This window comes from Corvus cornix, chromosome 6 (genome assembly GCF_000738735.6).
Source record: "Corvus cornix cornix isolate S_Up_H32 chromosome 6, ASM73873v5, whole genome shotgun sequence".
NCBI lineage: Eukaryota > Metazoa > Chordata > Aves > Passeriformes > Corvidae > Corvus > Corvus cornix.
Window position 1 is genome coordinate 17,022,278 of NC_046336.1, and position 17,317 is coordinate 17,039,594.

Here is a 17,317-nt window from a genome sequence, read left to right on the forward strand (position 1 = left end):
TGTCACACTCAGCCTTGCCTATACAGGTGGGCTTCAGTGTCAGCATTCAATAAATATTCAAAGCTGGTTTTAAAGTGAGTTGATGCACTGAACTAGATGGGAATAAAGGTTTCCCTTTCATCATATGGGCTAACTGATCTGAGTCAGCCCTTGAAGAATTGATTTGATGTGCTATTTGCCATTTGAATGTGTTGATGTTGTTACACGTCTCATAGGCAGCAACTTCTCATGTTTTAAAAGAAACAAACATTTCTTGTAGTTTGCTTTTTGTTTGTTTGTTTGTTTTTAGACATTGCAGCCTTCCAGATGCAGTCCTGTCAGTTTGGATAACAAACCACTGCCTATGTATTCTGACCATGTTCATGTCGTTGCCGCCACATGTTCCTGGAGAGTTCTCTCCCTGTTGACTGTATCTCTTGGCAACCCTGTCTTCATGCAAACATCCTCTTAAATTACACTTTCTTCCATAAAAGCTTGAAAGACACACTATCTGACCTGCTTCATCTAACAAGCCAACACTACTTGTTTTGACTCAAAACAACTTGGGAAGCTTCTTCGTAAAGTGCCCTCTGCCTCTGTTGACTCCCTTCTTGTCTCTTTCTAAACTTCTGTAATAATTTCTCTTTCTTTCTTTAGTCTGAATGGTCCTGGGGCAGCTATAGAGTGATACCACCAGCAGCAAGCCAAAGTGCATTTTTAAAATACTGAAAAAAGTTTTCCTGTGGACAGAGAGAATATTGGAATGGAAATCAGCTGAGCAAGAAAAGCCAGCTGAGAGCAGAAGTGCTTTCCCTCTTGAAAGGACTGAGTTAATACAAAGACCAGGTAGTTTCTCCACTTGATCAGTATCAACACTGTGCTCCAATAGCAGCTGTAGTTTTTTGTATGAAAGCTGTTTTCTATGTTAAGTATAGAATTAACATTTTCTATTTCCTCATCTAAAGCAGTTCAGACTATTTCTCTGTGCATCTGGTATTTTGCATTGAAAGTGACCCAAATATTTAATTTGGGAAATGCAGCTGCCATAAAATACAATTTGATGACAGCAGAGAAATTAGTATTGGATGAAAAATGTGCTGAATGTGGCATCACAGCTAATCACAAAGGACCCTCAAACTCTCAGCAAACATATGCAGTTTCTGTCATTATGTATTGAAGGACCTGGCTTCCACCCTAAATATGTGAAAAAATAAGCAGTCAAAACAGGACGCAGTTGGAGAAAAATTTAATTGGTCAAATTTCATTTTTGGTTTTGCAGGTTGGCGTGTGGCTGTGATGCAAATTGGCAGGGCAAAAATGCTTTGTTAGAGACATCCCTGTGAATCCCAGCCAGAGCCAGCTTCCTGTAGAGACAAACGCTGTTATTTCTGTACCCTATTTAGCTCAGTGGGACACAGCACAGATCCAAAGCATTGAGCAGTTCCCTTTCTGGTTAACTTAGGGATCCAGATGCAGAGTAGGCAGGGCAGTAGCGCAAAGCAGTGCAAGTGACAGTGGGAAATTTAGGATGAACTGTGGCTCATTCCCCGCCTGGTCCACCATCCTCTGCTCTGCATGAAGCCAGTGTTTCGTCTCTTGTTTGTGGTCAGAGTTCTTTCTATCAGTGCCCACTTAATTTAGCCTGATGGAGTAGCAAGCTGGAAAGAATAAATAGAATTATGCCACACAGATGGTCTATTTTTAATGAAGTTAATGGAGTGGAGAGTAATCTCTGAGGGGTTGCAACCCATATGATGTAATTCTGCCTTTGGCTTATGGTGCAAACTCCATAAAAACAGCCCACACGTGGCTGGTGGTAAGATGACACTTGTCAGTTTGCAAGCTTTGTTTGTTTGCCAGAAAGGATGAGATAACAAAGTATTTCAGATTAGAGGTGTTGCATGGGCATCTTGGGCATATAAGCAGAGGTATTCTGCAGAGTACTCCTTTAGTAATCAATTTTTACTTTTACTCAAATGAGAAAGTAAATCTTGGGAGACAGCTGTGAAAACTCAGTACACAAAGCAACTCCTAGAGAATAAAAACCCCCTTGGTTTTATTGCTTCTAGAGAATATAGCAAGCAGGTAAATGCTGTTGTCAGTGTGTCAATGCCTCCTGACAGGATAGGTCTATGTGGTTGGCACTAATGCACCAAATAAAATTTGTGTAGGGAAAAAACCCAGAGGATGTGAGTGTGGTGACAGACAGGACAGCGTGTGAAACAAGCGGAGTGTGTTTTAGGGTGGCGGTGGAGGAGGAAAAGGAAATCTGATGGCACTTGTGGACTCATTAAAATTTGCTGTGATTCTATTTTTGCTTCAGGTGAATTTAGAACTTTGTAGCAATTTAAAATGTATTAAATGCAATCTGCCCTTATGTGAAATACCCACTCAAGGAGAAAAATTATCTAACGATGAAGGATTTGGAGTATGCAAGAGACCTTGTTTAGGTAGGTGCATAGGCAGGCACTGCTGCCAACACCTTTCCAGTGTTTTTCAGGGTGCCAAGATACATCAGTGATACTTAATTGGAAATGGCAACTTAACTCTGTGAGAGATGCCATAGTTGAGAAACAGATATTAATTTAATTTGACCTTAGTTTTTGTTTATCAGTTTTAGCGTGAGATCAAGATTATCCTTTTGTTATTATGGTGTCAATGCATATATGGGTGAACCAATAGTTGCCTGCAACAATTCTTTGGAATGCTCAAAGTTACTCTTCCAGGTAATTCAGAAGATGCAATTTAAATAATACTATCTTGATAGTTATAGTTTATCTCCTATAGGGGGTGAATTTCCATTGTAAATAGAAGATGTTCTTGAAAAAATCACTAGGACCTGTTCATTTTTACAGAAAAAACTTAATTTCCTGTGAGAAGATTTTAAGGAATATCACCCTCAGTGTATCAATATAGGAATAATTTTTTCTGTTAATTCTTGAGTTATTTTTGCTCCTTTAGTCATCCGTGTAATAAGCTGTTTAAAGTGAAACTGATCCCACTAAAAGGATTTTTGATAACGAGATCTAGTTGAGAAACAATTACAAGGTTGGCTGGAATAACAGGATAAGAGGATAACAGTTGAGTTGTCCTTTTAAATCTTGTTTTCATTCCCAAGCTGACATGTGGTGAGACTTTGACCAAAGGATACTCGTATGACTGTCCAGTCAAACCAGGGAGCAAATGCATTTCTTCACCATGGTTCCTTGACCAGTAATGTCAGTAACAAAGCTGAGAGTGAAAAGCCCGGACTACCTGGTTTTTTTATAAAAAAAAAACTTTCTTATAATTCCTATGGAGTACCTCCTGGACCATGGTACCAGCTTGAAAGCCCATACTAAGTTCTACAAGCTATTCTTGAATTTCTTAGCCAGGCTTTTGTTTTTTTAAACTTTCCAATTCAGTGGTTCAAAATGCTGTGATAAATGGCCAGCAAGTTGGCCTGTAGGATCAGATGAAAAAGCAGAGCCTGCATAGTTTGATTCTGAAGTGTTTCCATTTGAGAGTTTGCCCATAGGAGCCTTTGGGTGTTTTATGGGAGATTTGGCAGGCTGTGCTGGTTCTGGGGCTGTAGATATTCAGCTGCTGTAATTAGGACTGAGTTTAATAGGAAGAAGAAACAGAGCATTTTTATCCATGTTTTTATAACCAGTTCTTACATAAATTTCTAGGTTATTTTTCTTAGATAGCATCAGCCTCTTTCTTTTTTCCCTTTTCAAGTACTTTACAATTTCACCTTTTATGGGCTTTCTTATCATTGCTGTCTAACATTTAACAAGATGACTCCCTAACGTCTTGCTCCTCCAGATGGGCTCTTTTCCTCCTCCTTTTATAGCTATCTGGCTTTACAGTGTAGATGTTGAAGAGAAAAGACAAATGTGATACAATCTGGGGAAAGTGGTTTCCTGTTTTTCTACATACTGTCTCATTTACTGCTAGAGTAACTCAAACCTCTTCTGTAAAATTTCTGCCCTCACTACTTACAGGTTTGTTTTCCTGCCAAAGGACCCTTGGGTCCTTTGGTGCAAAGCCCTTGGTCTCATTCTTTTTATGACTTAAGATAATCCTGTGCTTCTTGTGGTCAGATATTTTTTCAAATATTCTTTCCAATTACATCTCCATCACAGGCATGTCTGAACACTTTCTGTAACATTCTTCTTGCTGACAGTGTCTATGGAGCTGAGAGGATACAAACAGGTTATTTATGGGAACATCAGAGAAAACGAAAATGGAGATTAACTTTTAAAGAAGTTAAAATAGAAATCTGGAGAGCAAAGGTAAAACATACTTGAGGTATAACAGGGAGATTTTTTTTTTCTGTGTTTCACTTACCAAAACAAAAACATTCTATGAAGGGAAATGTTCTTTAACATAAAACTGAGAAACAGTGTTTCTGGGCTGCAGTGCTAACTAGCAAGAGTACACCCTTAAGTATCATGGAAAGTTCCTGCTGATCATTTCTGAAAATGATGTCATCAAGCAGCTGCACCAGTATTCACTCAGCAAAGGAAACCTGGGGCACTTTTCTCAAAGCTTTAAACCTTTCCTAAAAACTAAAATATGGTATTAAACAAGGATCTAGCTGAAACATGGATGGCTTGGTGAGGCTGAATGGAAGACTGAGCATGAAGAATGTGCTGATTTGCCCAAGACACTTGGGTTGTCTGTTAACTTTCAGCATGTGATTTCACCAAAACAGTTACTTGTGAGTAGATGCATATTTTCACTACATGCATGCTGCCTAATGCATTCTTCCTGGTTGGAGATATGTTTTGTATGGCATGCTAAGAGTTTTTCATCTTGACTTCCATCTGTTTCCTTGTCATTCATTTCAATATTTCATGTTTCCTTCCCAACTTAGTAGCTTCCCTTTTGCTGCTTTCTGAAGGCTATGTGCAATGACACACATATGAGCCTACTTGTGCAGAGATGTGTTCATGGGAGTGTACCTATGGATCTATTATAATATATTATGCTTTTTTAATAAACTAAATGTGATTTGTACAATGACTTCTCAGAAATACCTAACCTTGTAAAGCCACACTCATCAGTAGTTGCTTTTGGAAGTCTGTTTCAGGAAATGACAGACATCCTGGTTTTTTGTCTTAAACAGTTGTTCGTCCAGTACTTAGAGAATTTTCTACCAGTCCTGCTGGGGATTATGTTAATGCACCATTGTATATACAATAATTATATACTAATGTTATTATAGGGAGAATAATTTGTGGCTCTGACATGATAGTAAGGCTATCTGACTTTTTTACAGAGTTCAAGGTCTCAGCTGAAAACCTCCCAAGAGAAATAATAGTCACGGTGCAATCATATGGTGCATATTGTCCATTAGAAGAGCATGCATGGCATCAAGTGTCATAATAGCTTTGTTTCAGAATGTAAGCTTGTGTGAGCAAAAGGAAATAACCTGCCTTGCCTTTCCATGCCTGATTAGCTTTTTGCAAATATTGCACATTGAAGAAGACAATGAATTGATGCTAACAGCAGCCATAAACCATCAGATAGAGGCAATCTTCTGCATAGCTTGCTCTGTAGGTACAGAATTTGTTTTCTAAAACAGTCATCTCCTTTCCCTTTAGAAAGCACTTGTGTAAGATTCACATCTTGAAAATCAACTGTGAAAAGTATTTTTCTGTGTGAATTGCTAAAAAACCAAACAGTGCCACTTGGGCTCTGAACTCTTCAAGAACATGGGGAAAACATGTCTTTGTTTAAGTGCATCTTACTAAAACCCAGCCAGACACATCAAGGACATTAAAAACCAAATTAGTTTTACATGGCTTGAACAAGGTTTTTCCATGAACAGAAAGGCTGAAAAGGTGATAACTGTGAAACAGCTCCAAGTACAGGTACAAGTTCTGTAAGCGTATCACTGAGACTTCTAGGTGAGGGCATACCAGTGTCCCCTGGGCTTTCCTCCTGTTTTCTTGGATCTCCTCTGCCAAGCAGGAGCCTGGCCACTGGTGGCACCTCTCCCAGGACACTTCAGAAGGGCTGTCAGTGCTTCCCCAGGCTGGGACTCCCCACTGAGGACGTTTGCTGGACCTGGTGTTTATCAGCACTCATTTCTCATCAGAGAGAGACATAGAACTGGAAGCAACCGCAGGTTTTGGGTGGCCTTTGGAACTTGCAGGTATGTTCAGGGAGATGTGTCTCCATGGTTGTCAGCCCCTCAGCTTCACCCAGGTACAGCTGCACTGTTGTGCCTGAGCACTCCTGAGAGCGTCCTAATTGTCTCTGGAGAGATCAGAACAGCATTTGCTTGTTATATGATTCAGCAGGTCATCTCCAGCTAACCTAAGAGAGGTTAATTTTTGGATCCTTATCACCAAAGTAGGGGTGCAGAATCAGTGAAGAAAGGGGAGAGTAGTGATTTCCACAGACTGACTACGTAATTGTCTGAAAAAAAATGTGCTATTCTCACGTGTTCCATAGCAGCTTTGCAGTGATATTCTTTCTCACAGCAAGGTTGTCTTGAAGATGGAAAAAATAATATACCAGATGTGGGGAAAGTGTCAGTTGAAGATCATTTTGATTAAAAAGCTTTTTCAGAATTTCCAAGAAATCATGGTCAGATGCTAGCATTTCTTTAAGGATATAAGACAACACTAACAAGTGCCTGATCCAGAGAAGTGCACAGATCCTCGAACATAGGAATGACTGAGAAAAATTACTTTACTATCACATATTTAGGCTTAACAGTAAATGAGAAGTGTTGGAAATGTTTAATCATCATTAATGATATATTATAAAACTCAAAATTAACAGATATATAATGTAATTATAAGGAAATAGAAACCCTTCCAAAAACCACTGCCTACCCACCACCTGTTTCTATGTTAGGAAATGTAGCAATATTGAAAATGGAGAGATATTAGAAAAATAGCAAACATCAGAAATTTCTGACACATCTGTATGTTGACATCATAACATGGAACATGTGTGAGCATAGCCTTGCTAAGGGTGTGCTCACTGACAGTCTCAGCTCAGATTTTGGGAACAGCCATGTACTCAAGGAAAATTGTCTGGCTCTCTGTTCTTTCCATCACAGTGAAAAATTAAATGGTGAGTACTGCGCCTATTTAAAAACCCTTAAGAGTGTCAATCAAAAATGCACATTTTCAGGTGGGTTTAAAGTCAAGCTTTTCTATGCAAAGGTGTTTTCCTACAAAAATATTCCTTCATGTGTTTTACTCTCTGTAGTTACACAGTATTATTTAAGGGCTAACCTAGCCAGAAACTACATAAAAGGGTCAAGAGGTTTCCATTATCATTCACTTAACCTTTTTCTGTAGACCCCTTCTGTCAGGCTGTTGGTTTTCTGTAAGCCCCACACAATGGTTTTAAGAGACAAGGGATGTTCACATTACATTTCTCATTGCTGACCCAGCAGAGAGTAACTATTTCTGCTGGGCCTCAAGCTGCACCATTTGGTTTCAAAATTTCTGGCAACTTTAACAAATTAAGGAGCCAGCATGGCAGAGTGATTTCTGTGGGAGGCAAGCATAGCCCTTCCTATCTCAGTGACTGCTTGGTATGGGAGCAGCTGATGAACATCCTGCTGCTCTACAATCCTTCCTTTTGCCATCTTTTTCATGTTACAGCTCTGAGTGTTTTTACTTTTGGGTAAAAAGGGAGTCTTCTAAACTCTTGCCCTCATTTTGTGTCACCCCACTCACCTATGCCCCTCTCTACCAGCTGCTTAGCATTCCTTTGCTTTCCAGACTGCTTTTCCTGTTCAATCTGTCTCCAGCAACCACCTCCCTCCTATGCATAAACTGAAGCACACAAAGAGTGTTTGCTGTTCAGCATAGTGATAGGAGTTATTAAGCTGGGCTGCTACACAGTTATCTTCTCTATCTGGATACATTTTGGATGGAGGGCAAGTTTTATCAGATGTTTGTATGATGCCCAGCCCTGTGACACTGCTCCCTGGTCAGAAGCCCCAAAGTACTACTGCAATACAAATAGAAATTATTTGTATACAAATGCAAATACAAATAAATTATTAATGTTGCTCTTATTTGGTATCATAGGGAAATCCCTCCTTAAAAGTATAAAAGTGGTTACACATTTTCAAAATAAACCATCCAGATTTATTCAGGAATATATGGATAAAACAGTAAAAAGCATGAAGCACTTATTACAATCTGTCTTAATGTGCTTCTTGGCTCAGTGTTATGGCAGCAATTAAAAGTCAGGTTGGATTCTGGTTTTGTTTTGGGATTTTTTTTTAATATGTTTGTTTGTTTGCTTTGATTCTGGCAAAATTCCCTAAATGAACTTTCAGGTAAGCAGTTCTTTTTTTAACCATTTGTAACAGTGCTGGAGAGATACTGAATTTATGGACGTCTGAGAAGCTGAATGTGTACCCTGTATGTAGAGATGGGCATAATCCGCAAGATTACTTGCTTGCACAAGGAAAATTTCCATGGATTCATCTGCCATTCTTTTCAGAAAAACATAAACTTTGGTTTTATCTAGAGACTGGACAGACACATATTTAAACAGAAAAAAAGGCTGACAATATAGAGTGACAGCCTTAAGGTGCTCAATGGAGTTATTTTTATTTAGGGACAGAGGGTTTCAAAGGACCTCTTGGGTTGTTTTTAAACAAGTCAAAGTCATAATCATATAATTCTTGATAAATAGACTCTGCTGAAATCAAAAATAGCTGTTCTTTCTGAGTTAAATAGCTAACTCAGGGTGCAGAATGGGACAGCTGTTAACTGCAGGAAAATAGATTGGATTAGAAATAGTGTTTACATCCCAAGAGCTGTACAGAATTGAAGTCTTTATTTTCCGTGTATTTCAGAACAATTTAGGATTTAGCTGCCTGCCAGAATGCTGGCTGTAGTGCCTACCATGGTATGCAATTGCTAGTGTGGGAATATGGGAAAGCAGAAGAGGATGAAAAAGTGTCTTGTTTTCTTCCTAACAACAACAAAAAAACCCCCAAAATCTCCTCTTCTCCTAACTAGAACAGTTGATAGAAGGTTTGCACCTGTCTGCATCTTCTGGGCTCATACAAAATACCATGTTCCATTTAAATGTGCTGTATTCTATGAGTTAAGGGGGCTAGCACACTTCTGGGAGGACTCTGGTCAGCGGTCAGATGTGGTCATCCTTGATCCTTCAAGATGCACAAAAGAAATGAACTCTTTCAAAACCTGTAAAATATTTAATCTTATGCTCCACTCTTGCACAGAACAAGCATCTTTTTGTCAGCTAGCTTTTTCCTTCTTCTGTCTGTGATACCCATACCGTGCCCTTTTTGTTTTTTCTTTTATTAATAGTTCTTAAGTTTGTTTATTTTTCATTTCATTAAAGATGCAGGAGTCAAAGGGAAGAGAAAACAAGAGAGTACTAAAACAAGAGGTCAACATGAATGTAGCAAGTGCCTAGAAATAATATTTGGTGCAATTTTAAGAACAAGAAAGACAAAAGATCTGTCTTGGAGCTATGTGAATAGCGTACATACAAGAAGATATTAAAACTAACCTAGAGCTAGGTGCATGGGTTAAATGCAGTAAATATATGCAATTCTGTTACCTTTCACGCATTAATGAATCTCCTCCAGCTATGCTTAAACTGCTTTATACTTGTTCTTTATAAAATTCATCTGCATGAATGTTCTTACAGTGGCTTTGGAAGCTGTGTGTGTTGTTGTTCACCAGAAAAGAACAATTTAAATTCAATGGTGTGAATGAACCTGTTCTGGAAGAGTGTCCTGGCATTCTGGGCACAGAGACTGTGACAAGTTCCTCAGGCCTTGCCCACCCCATCTTCATGGTAAAGGCAGCAAATGGCACATACAGTTTATCTACCTGTATGTATCTGACACTGGTCCAGAAAGAAATTCTGGGTAAGTCTCTTTCTTATTCTTCTGACATGTGCATCTCCATATTATGGAACAGGTAAAAGTAAGCGTTGGATTCTGTGCCTATTTATGCTGGTAATACATATTTGGGCCAGCTCCTTTGGGATAAACTGCACAGAATCCTTCCATGCAGTTCTGAAAGAAATTGCAAAGGTGTCTAAACACCCACAGCCATTTTGATTTTGTGTAGTCAGGATAGGGTGAAGAATAAGAAAGTAGTGGAGTGGGACCCCCCAGTATGGTCTGGAATCTGTGTGCTCCTGCCTGGGGCAGCTGTGATACAAAGCTCACCTTATGCCTGTTCCTCTGGCTGAAGCCATATCCCTCTGCAAATGGAGCATTTTCAAAAAGCACCCAGACTGTCTGGCACTGGAGGTGGCATTTCTTGAGATGATGCCCAGGTACATCAACACTGCAAATGGAGCAGCTGAACAAGGCAGGAAAAACCCCACCTCTGGTCCCTGGGCAAGCCTGCATGACTGTACCTGCTGTTCCTCTGTCCTTTGTCATACAAATGCTTTGCATCTTCACACTGCTGTGATATTATTGAAACGATTTCTTTAAGAAGGAAGCCTTCAGGGTGGCAGGAGAGGCGGGCAGAGGGAGCAGCGAGCGATTTGCTGGCTGTGAGCTGTTTAAAAGGTCAGTGGCTCCTGTCACTGTGCTGGCTGGTTGCTAAGCTGCTGTGGATTTTTGTGCTCCTTTTCCTGGCTAAAGAGACCTTGTGATGAGGTGCAAGGTTATAGCAGTGCCTTTTTAGTAACCTCACCCGCTCCTTTCTGCTTGCTGAGCAAATGAGTAAGGGAAATGCTCTCAGGAGTGCTTGTTTTCTTTCCAGGGTTCTCAAAAACAGCTGCTGAAGTAACTGATAGGTTATTTGTCCTGCCAAATTAAACCTAATGTTTTAACCTGGGGCAACAGTGTCACTGCTTAGTGAGCTGCCAGGGCACTTTGAGTAACTAAAGCTTTCTAAGGGATGACCAGTTTGTACCATCTTCATCCCACTTGCATCTTTGAACTCACAGCAAATCACATCGGCTTAGTGCTTGAGTGAAAATTATCTAGCAAAGGTTGCAAAGTATAGACTGTTTCATGAGATTGTCCTTTAACCCTGCTTTTCTTGAGATGTCTCAAGCAGGAGGAGCTTTTATGTACATCTGAGATGGTTATAATAGCAGCCGATGCTGCCAGGCCTGACAGTGGAGCAGATGTGCAAAAAGAGTCTTATCCATACCAGAATGGTTAAGAAAAAGATGCAACATGAGAGCAAGCTGAGGTTTGGGAAGGGGGAGGACATGATTGCTCAGATAAAGTGTGCTTTCTTGCTGTTCAAATTCATTTGCAGAATCCATAAGCCGTACTATCCACCATACAGATAATTAGAAAACAGCACCAGGGTGTAAGCAAATGAAGTTTCCTAGCCTCAGAATGAAATTTTCAGGTTGACATAATAAGTGCTTTTAGACATGTGCAGCAACAAGAAAGGTAATTATTTAACTTGCTTATTAGTTCAGTGGCTGTGAAAGTCACAGCACTCCTTGAAGCGAGTGGGGAGTCAAGGAGATGAGGATTGCACTAATCTGCCATAGGGAGGCTGGGTGACCTTTTCTGTTGGCCAGGCATTTCTTATAATATGGTTGTTTTCAGTTGCTTGTAACCTCATTAAATGTTTGCTGGCAGGGCTCTGGGAAAATAACAGCAAGTAACCATGTAACCAAATAGCTAATCTACGTTTACTTAGCCTGATATGTCATCGGATTCTTCCCAAGTACGTTAATGTACAGCTAAAAATGCAAACTAGGTTCTCAACCCTGATCTGAAGCTTGCCTGGGAAGTTGGGCCAGAGATCTAGGCTGAGGCCATGCCACCCAGCTACTGCTGTTTGTGCATTAAAATTAGTTAGGGCTCTGTATGGGGAGATTGTTGACTCCTCTGAACATTTTTGTGTATATTTCTGCTTATTGAAGAGTTACTGTTATCCCTTCTGGCATTCCTGGAAGTTCCTCCTCCACCCTAAATAATCATAACTTGGAAAAAAAATCCTGTAGAAGGGGCAATGAAAGATACTGCTCAGATTCAAAATAAGAAGCCTCTTCTTACCAAGACTGTGGAAATGCTGAAGTGGTATGTCTGAATTGCTCAGGATCCCTCCGTGATGGATCATGTGCTTATGCAAACCCCACCTAGCTATATTACCTGTGATTGCCAGGAAACTCTTAAGCTAAATAACTTGAACGTTATGAATGCCCTGTTAATTCATGGGTTCTTGTGGGCTATTCAATCATCCAGGCATTTGAACATAACTTATTAAACTTGCAATACTGCCATAAATCCACGCTGAGGCCGTCAGTGTTAGATGCAAAATGTGGTGGCCACATGGTACAAAACACTGGTACTGGCTCTGCTTGTTCAAGTGAATTTGACAGGATAAGTTGACAGTAGATTTCACTGACAAATCAGGATATAATCTATTTGTGACCCTCTGGCTTAATGCTAGATTATCTAGCAGGTTTTTTGTGACTAGGTTACACGTAGACACAAAAGTGAGTTGAGCTTTGTTTTCCATTTAAGTAGACAGGGGTGTGGTGATGGTTTGAGTAAATTACACCACTTGATGATCTGGTCATTCACTGATCCAACATGAAGAATCATGTAACTGCTGCCTTAGCCATCAGATAACTTGTTCATCCAATGTTTGCACATATTTTGTAAGGCAGTTGTTGATTGAAGCTATACAGAAAGCTTCTTTTGAAGCTACGATTGACCCTATCAATTAAAAATAAAGAATCAGTCATTAGCTCATGTCCACTTTCTTGAACCATAACATAAACCCTGCAAAACTGTCTGTAGCCTGGATGGAATCTACACATGACAAATATGGTCTGCTCACAGGTCATGGTAGGACTAGGTTTTATTCATCTAAGCTTTCAACATGTTGTGGTTTTCGTTTGTCATACATGTTTTCTCCTATTTTGCTCACCTTTAAGTTTGGCAGTGTGCGTATGTTTTCTTAAAATAACTCTGGTTTTGGTTTTGACGTGCAAATCTGGGTATCTCAAGGTGGCCACAGACGAACACTTCTCAAATGTTCAGCTATGGTGGAGTTTAGGGCTGGATTTGGGGTGCCTTGTTGTTTTGGGTCATGGAGCTCTGGGTTTTCAGAGTCAAGCCTTGAGCATCATCTGTCTGATCAGCTTCAAGGACTGAGGATGCTCATTGTTAGCCATGTATCTGTTTTCTTGAATGGCCATTTTAAGTGGCTCTGTAGCCCTCTGACCTGCTGTAACAGGAAACACTTCCTGGGAAGCCTGTGGTTCTTGTCAGTGGGAATGTTGCAAACATAGCATCTGTTGTAGTTAGGTGAGATAGAAGTATCTGAGCTTTCTCTTCAAGCAAAACTGAAAGACATCCCAAATATTTTGCTTATGCCTTATAAATGTTCAATCCATCCAGAGGCTAAGGGCTTGCTGGTGATGGCAGAAACATGGTCTGAAATCCAGCACTGACAGCCAGCACTGTGTGTTCCTGCACTGTGTAAATTGAGGCATCTCAGGTCCCTCAATCGAGCCCTGCCATTCAGTCACTGATGCAGGAAGGACTAAGGGCTGCTGGTCCCATTAGCAAAGCACATGACTCAGTTACTCACCTAGGGTCCAGTGGGTGTCATTTGGTCTCCTGCAGTGTCCTGCAGCACTCAAGGTGCATTTAGAGACCATTTTATGGCCTGGATGCAGGCACAGTTTTGACTTACGTGGTTAGGAGAGGGGGACAGGCTAGCTGTAACCTTCTGTGAACTGTCCATGCTCAGAAAATTAAGTTGCTTGTCCTGCTGATTATAGCTTTCATCTGCAGTTTATCTTGTGGGAACAAGGAGGTCATTTTATCATCAGATCTGCTCTGGCTGTGCTGTGAATATTCCCCTCTTGTACAAAGGTGAAAGCTGTATTCTCTCAAACAAAACTTTTGTGCTAAATTTTGTATGAGGAAGAATAGCTAGTTTGAGTAGAGATTGCAATCAAAAATACAGTTCAGGCCAGGGACTGGCATGAGTGGGGAAGCCAACTGGGGGTAAATGAGTGACTGGCAGCAGTAAAGTGTGACTTGTACATGTATGTAATGACACATAGCGAGAAAGAGGGCATTGTGTGCTCGGGCAAGTTACCCAAATTATCATGAAAAGCATGATACCAGACACTGGGTCAAATTCTGATGGCCCTTTGGTTTTCAACAAGTTTTCATAAACTTCATGTGAAAGCAAACACTCACTTTTGTGCCGTAGAGCTGAGGCAGGATGTCCTGTCCAGCCTGCCCAGCCATTGAGGTTACAGCCTGTGCAATGTGTCCTGACTACTGCTCTGCCTGCCTTCTCTCCCCAGATGGCCGGTGACCCATGTGCCCAGCAGCCCCAGCCCGTGCTTGGCATGAGGGCCAGAGCCATCTGCTGCCACTGAGGCGAGGAGCAGGCAAGGATCGCCATGGCCTCATCCCGGCGGGCCCGGCACACAGGCCCTCCCGACGGAGGCTGGGGATGGATGATCGTCGCTGGTTGCTTCCTTGTCACTATCTGCACCAGGGCCGTGACCAGGTAAAGGCACTGCTGCTTGTCTTGCTGACCTGTTTGTGGCATCACCTTTTATTTTTTCCTCTTAGGAGGAGGGTTTGGGATCTCCCTGATGTCCTGCAGCTGACAGGGTTATTCTGGCTAGGTACAGAGTCTCTCCTGCTACATTTTTCAAGGCTTCCTAAGGCTGCAGGGAGGACCGAGGGATTATGAGCCCTCTGGCTTTAATCTTGCCTCCTCTGACAGCTGCTGTAGCTTTCAGCACCCACTCCTTGATTTCTTACAGAATCAAGGCCTGGGGCAGGTAGTGCTATTTCAGGCTGTGGTGGTTTGGCTGGGGAAGGAGGAATCATGCAGGGTCTCTTTGGGTTCACTGTGTCCCTCTGACCCCACAGCCATGCTCATTTTTGCCAGTCTCAGCGAATTACCTTGACCCCTGAGTCAATGTGAAAAGCAGGTAAATACTCCCTTCTCCTACTGCAAGCATTTCAGGTACTGTCCTGCCTGAGAAGGTCCAAGCCCTAGAGAAGAGACCCCTCTCTATACCCTTCTGGTATCTGAAATATGCAGAAAATATTTTCTCAAAAATAGAACAGGAATAGACTGCTCCCTTGCATAAACATAATGCAGTCTGGGATGAGATTGCTTTTACAGTGATTTTGATGTCGACTGGAGTCAGAGGAGCCTGGTGTGTGTGAACATGGACATTTTAGCTATATTAAGCAGAGAGATAAGCACCCGGGTAAGTGAGGAAAACTGAATGAGTGTCTTGTTGGACAATCAGTATAATGTAGATACAGTGTTTCCTACCTACAGTTCTTATGTCTTTTAAAATAAAGCTGTCTGGTTTAGGGATCTGAAGTCTTTAGGGATCTAGGGTCTTAGAGTCAACAGCATAGAAGGGCATCGAAACATGGATACAGTGTTAGTTAATGTATACAAATGTACCAGTTCCATAATAACAGTAGAGAATTCCTAGTGGATTTAATTCCTTTTTCATGTGCGAAGTGTATTACATCCCGGAAGTCATCCAATGGCTGGAACACATTAGACTATATAGAAGAATGAAGTGTGTGCAAGAAAAAAAGCTGAGGGAAGTGGTTGTTCACTGATTTTTGGAAAAAGAGAGGGGGAAAAGGCATCTCTTGTAGATCCAGAAAAGAGAATGAAACTAAGAAGCCATTTGATCTGTTCCTCCTCAGGGACGTGTTGAACAGTAACACTTGTTAAGTACACAAAGTAACCCCTCCTGGAAGCATTTTATTGAAGAGTTGGAAGGTCCAGGGGCTCCTGCTGTGTTTTGATTCTCTGGTTGTGAGGAGCTGCTTTGCACTTGTCCATCCATGAACACATAGCGGCAGATGGTGTTTGCTCTGTAGGTACCATACTGACCCTACCCTCACAGTTCGTGCAGGTGTGGAATAGTGAGTGACAAGGTCAGTGAAGAACTGGGAAGCCAGGGCTTTGTGTGCCGGGGAAGCAACATCATAATACGGGCTATAAGTTGCTGGTGAGAATTACAATTTCAATTTCCTTTCAGTTCAAGATACTATGAGTTTTAAAAACTCTAGCAGCAGACACCCCAGCAAGAAACATATGATAATGTTCGTGACCACAATTTTGATTTTCCTTGGAGCTGGAGAGGACTTTCAACTGGGTACTTTTTATACCTAAGGAGTGAGGGCAGTGTTTTCTGTGACACAAATATTCCATGTTCAACAGATTGGTATACATGTTTTCTGTCCTAGGTGCATCTCAATTTTTTTTGTGGAGTTCCAGGCATACTTTGGGCAGGATTATGCCAGAACTGCTTGGATCCACTCCATTGTTGACTGTGCTACGATGCTCTGTGGTGTGTATTACCCTTTTAAGTGTAATGTGGCTGCTTTTGCATCAGCTCCATCTGGTTTTAGCATGCTCACAAGTTGGTGGAGTCAGCTGGGGAAGAGTAATACTGTGGGATCTCTGGGGTATGGTATATCCAAGTTGCTTCCCCCAACATAGTTGTGCAAGGAAGGGAGTGTCTTCATACTGAAGAGAAGAGGCAGAAGTTTGTTTTGTGAAATGATCTAATTTTTCAGAAACGTACTTTTGTTGAGGTCTATTGGGACAAGTCATGTTTGAATGCTGTTAACTGACAACTTGTTTCTTTTGCCTTTTGATCGGAGTTCGTATTTGAGACAGAACAGGATGTAGATCTTAACTCCAGATCAAGTCAAACCGTGCTCCTTTTATCAAAACTGTGTATTTACAAATAGACTTCTCCCTTAAAAGAAAATTTGATATTACTAAAAATTATGTGCATCAATGCAGCAGTTCTCATGCTCTCAACGTAGAATTTCTCGTGGGTTTGCTTTAAAGCTATGCAGCTATGTGAAAATCCATGCCCTAGTTCTGTGGAAGAGGGTTCATCCATAAGAATTGCTAGAAAGGCAGAGGGACACAGCTGGAATGAGATACAGCAATTCACCTATGACAGCCAGGTTATATCTTGGGGGAAAAAAAAGATAAATAAGGGTAACTTTGCCCTGGCATTGCAGGTAGTGGAGGGGAGAGGGCTGGTGATGACATCCCATGGTAGAAGCAGGGTGATCTGGGAGCCATCAGTATTGGAGAAGTGCAGCAGAAGTGTAGCAGCCCTGGACATCTCCAAAAAATGTGAGACCTCTCCTGTTTGGGTCTGATCCAGAGCCTACAAGGCCGGTGAGTTGTGAGGAAGGACACCTGAAGTTACTGAGGGTTGAAGTGCAAATTCCAGGTGGGGAAAGGTCTGAGTGTTGTAAGCATGGAGTAATGAACAGTGTGGGCTGTTGCTGTGGCCTGTCTTGACCCCTTGACACTGCAGGTTAGCAGTGTCCCATGATGACTTTGATCTATGAAAATGG

The 17,317-nt window shown here is 41.3% G+C and overlaps 1 protein-coding gene across 8 annotated transcripts in view; it reads left to right on the forward strand.

Moving 5' to 3' along the window:
- SLC16A12 (solute carrier family 16 member 12) overlaps positions 1-17,317 on the forward strand; it is a 34,426-nt gene that overhangs the window by 7,424 nt on the left and 9,685 nt on the right. For 5 of the 8 annotated variants that reach the window (XM_039553621.1, XM_039553620.1, XM_039553623.1 and 2 more), the window contains 2 exons: positions 14,248-14,456; positions 16,181-16,284. In XM_039553621.1, coding sequence (XP_039409555.1) covers positions 14,347-14,456; positions 16,181-16,284 — 214 coding nt within the window. In that variant the 5' untranslated portion in view covers positions 14,248-14,346. Of the gene's footprint in view, positions 1-557; positions 6,125-14,247; positions 14,457-16,180; positions 16,285-16,972; positions 17,136-17,317 lie in introns of those variants that run through there. The other 3 variants (XM_019293939.3, XM_019293943.3, XM_019293944.3) reach the window with 3 other exon arrangements.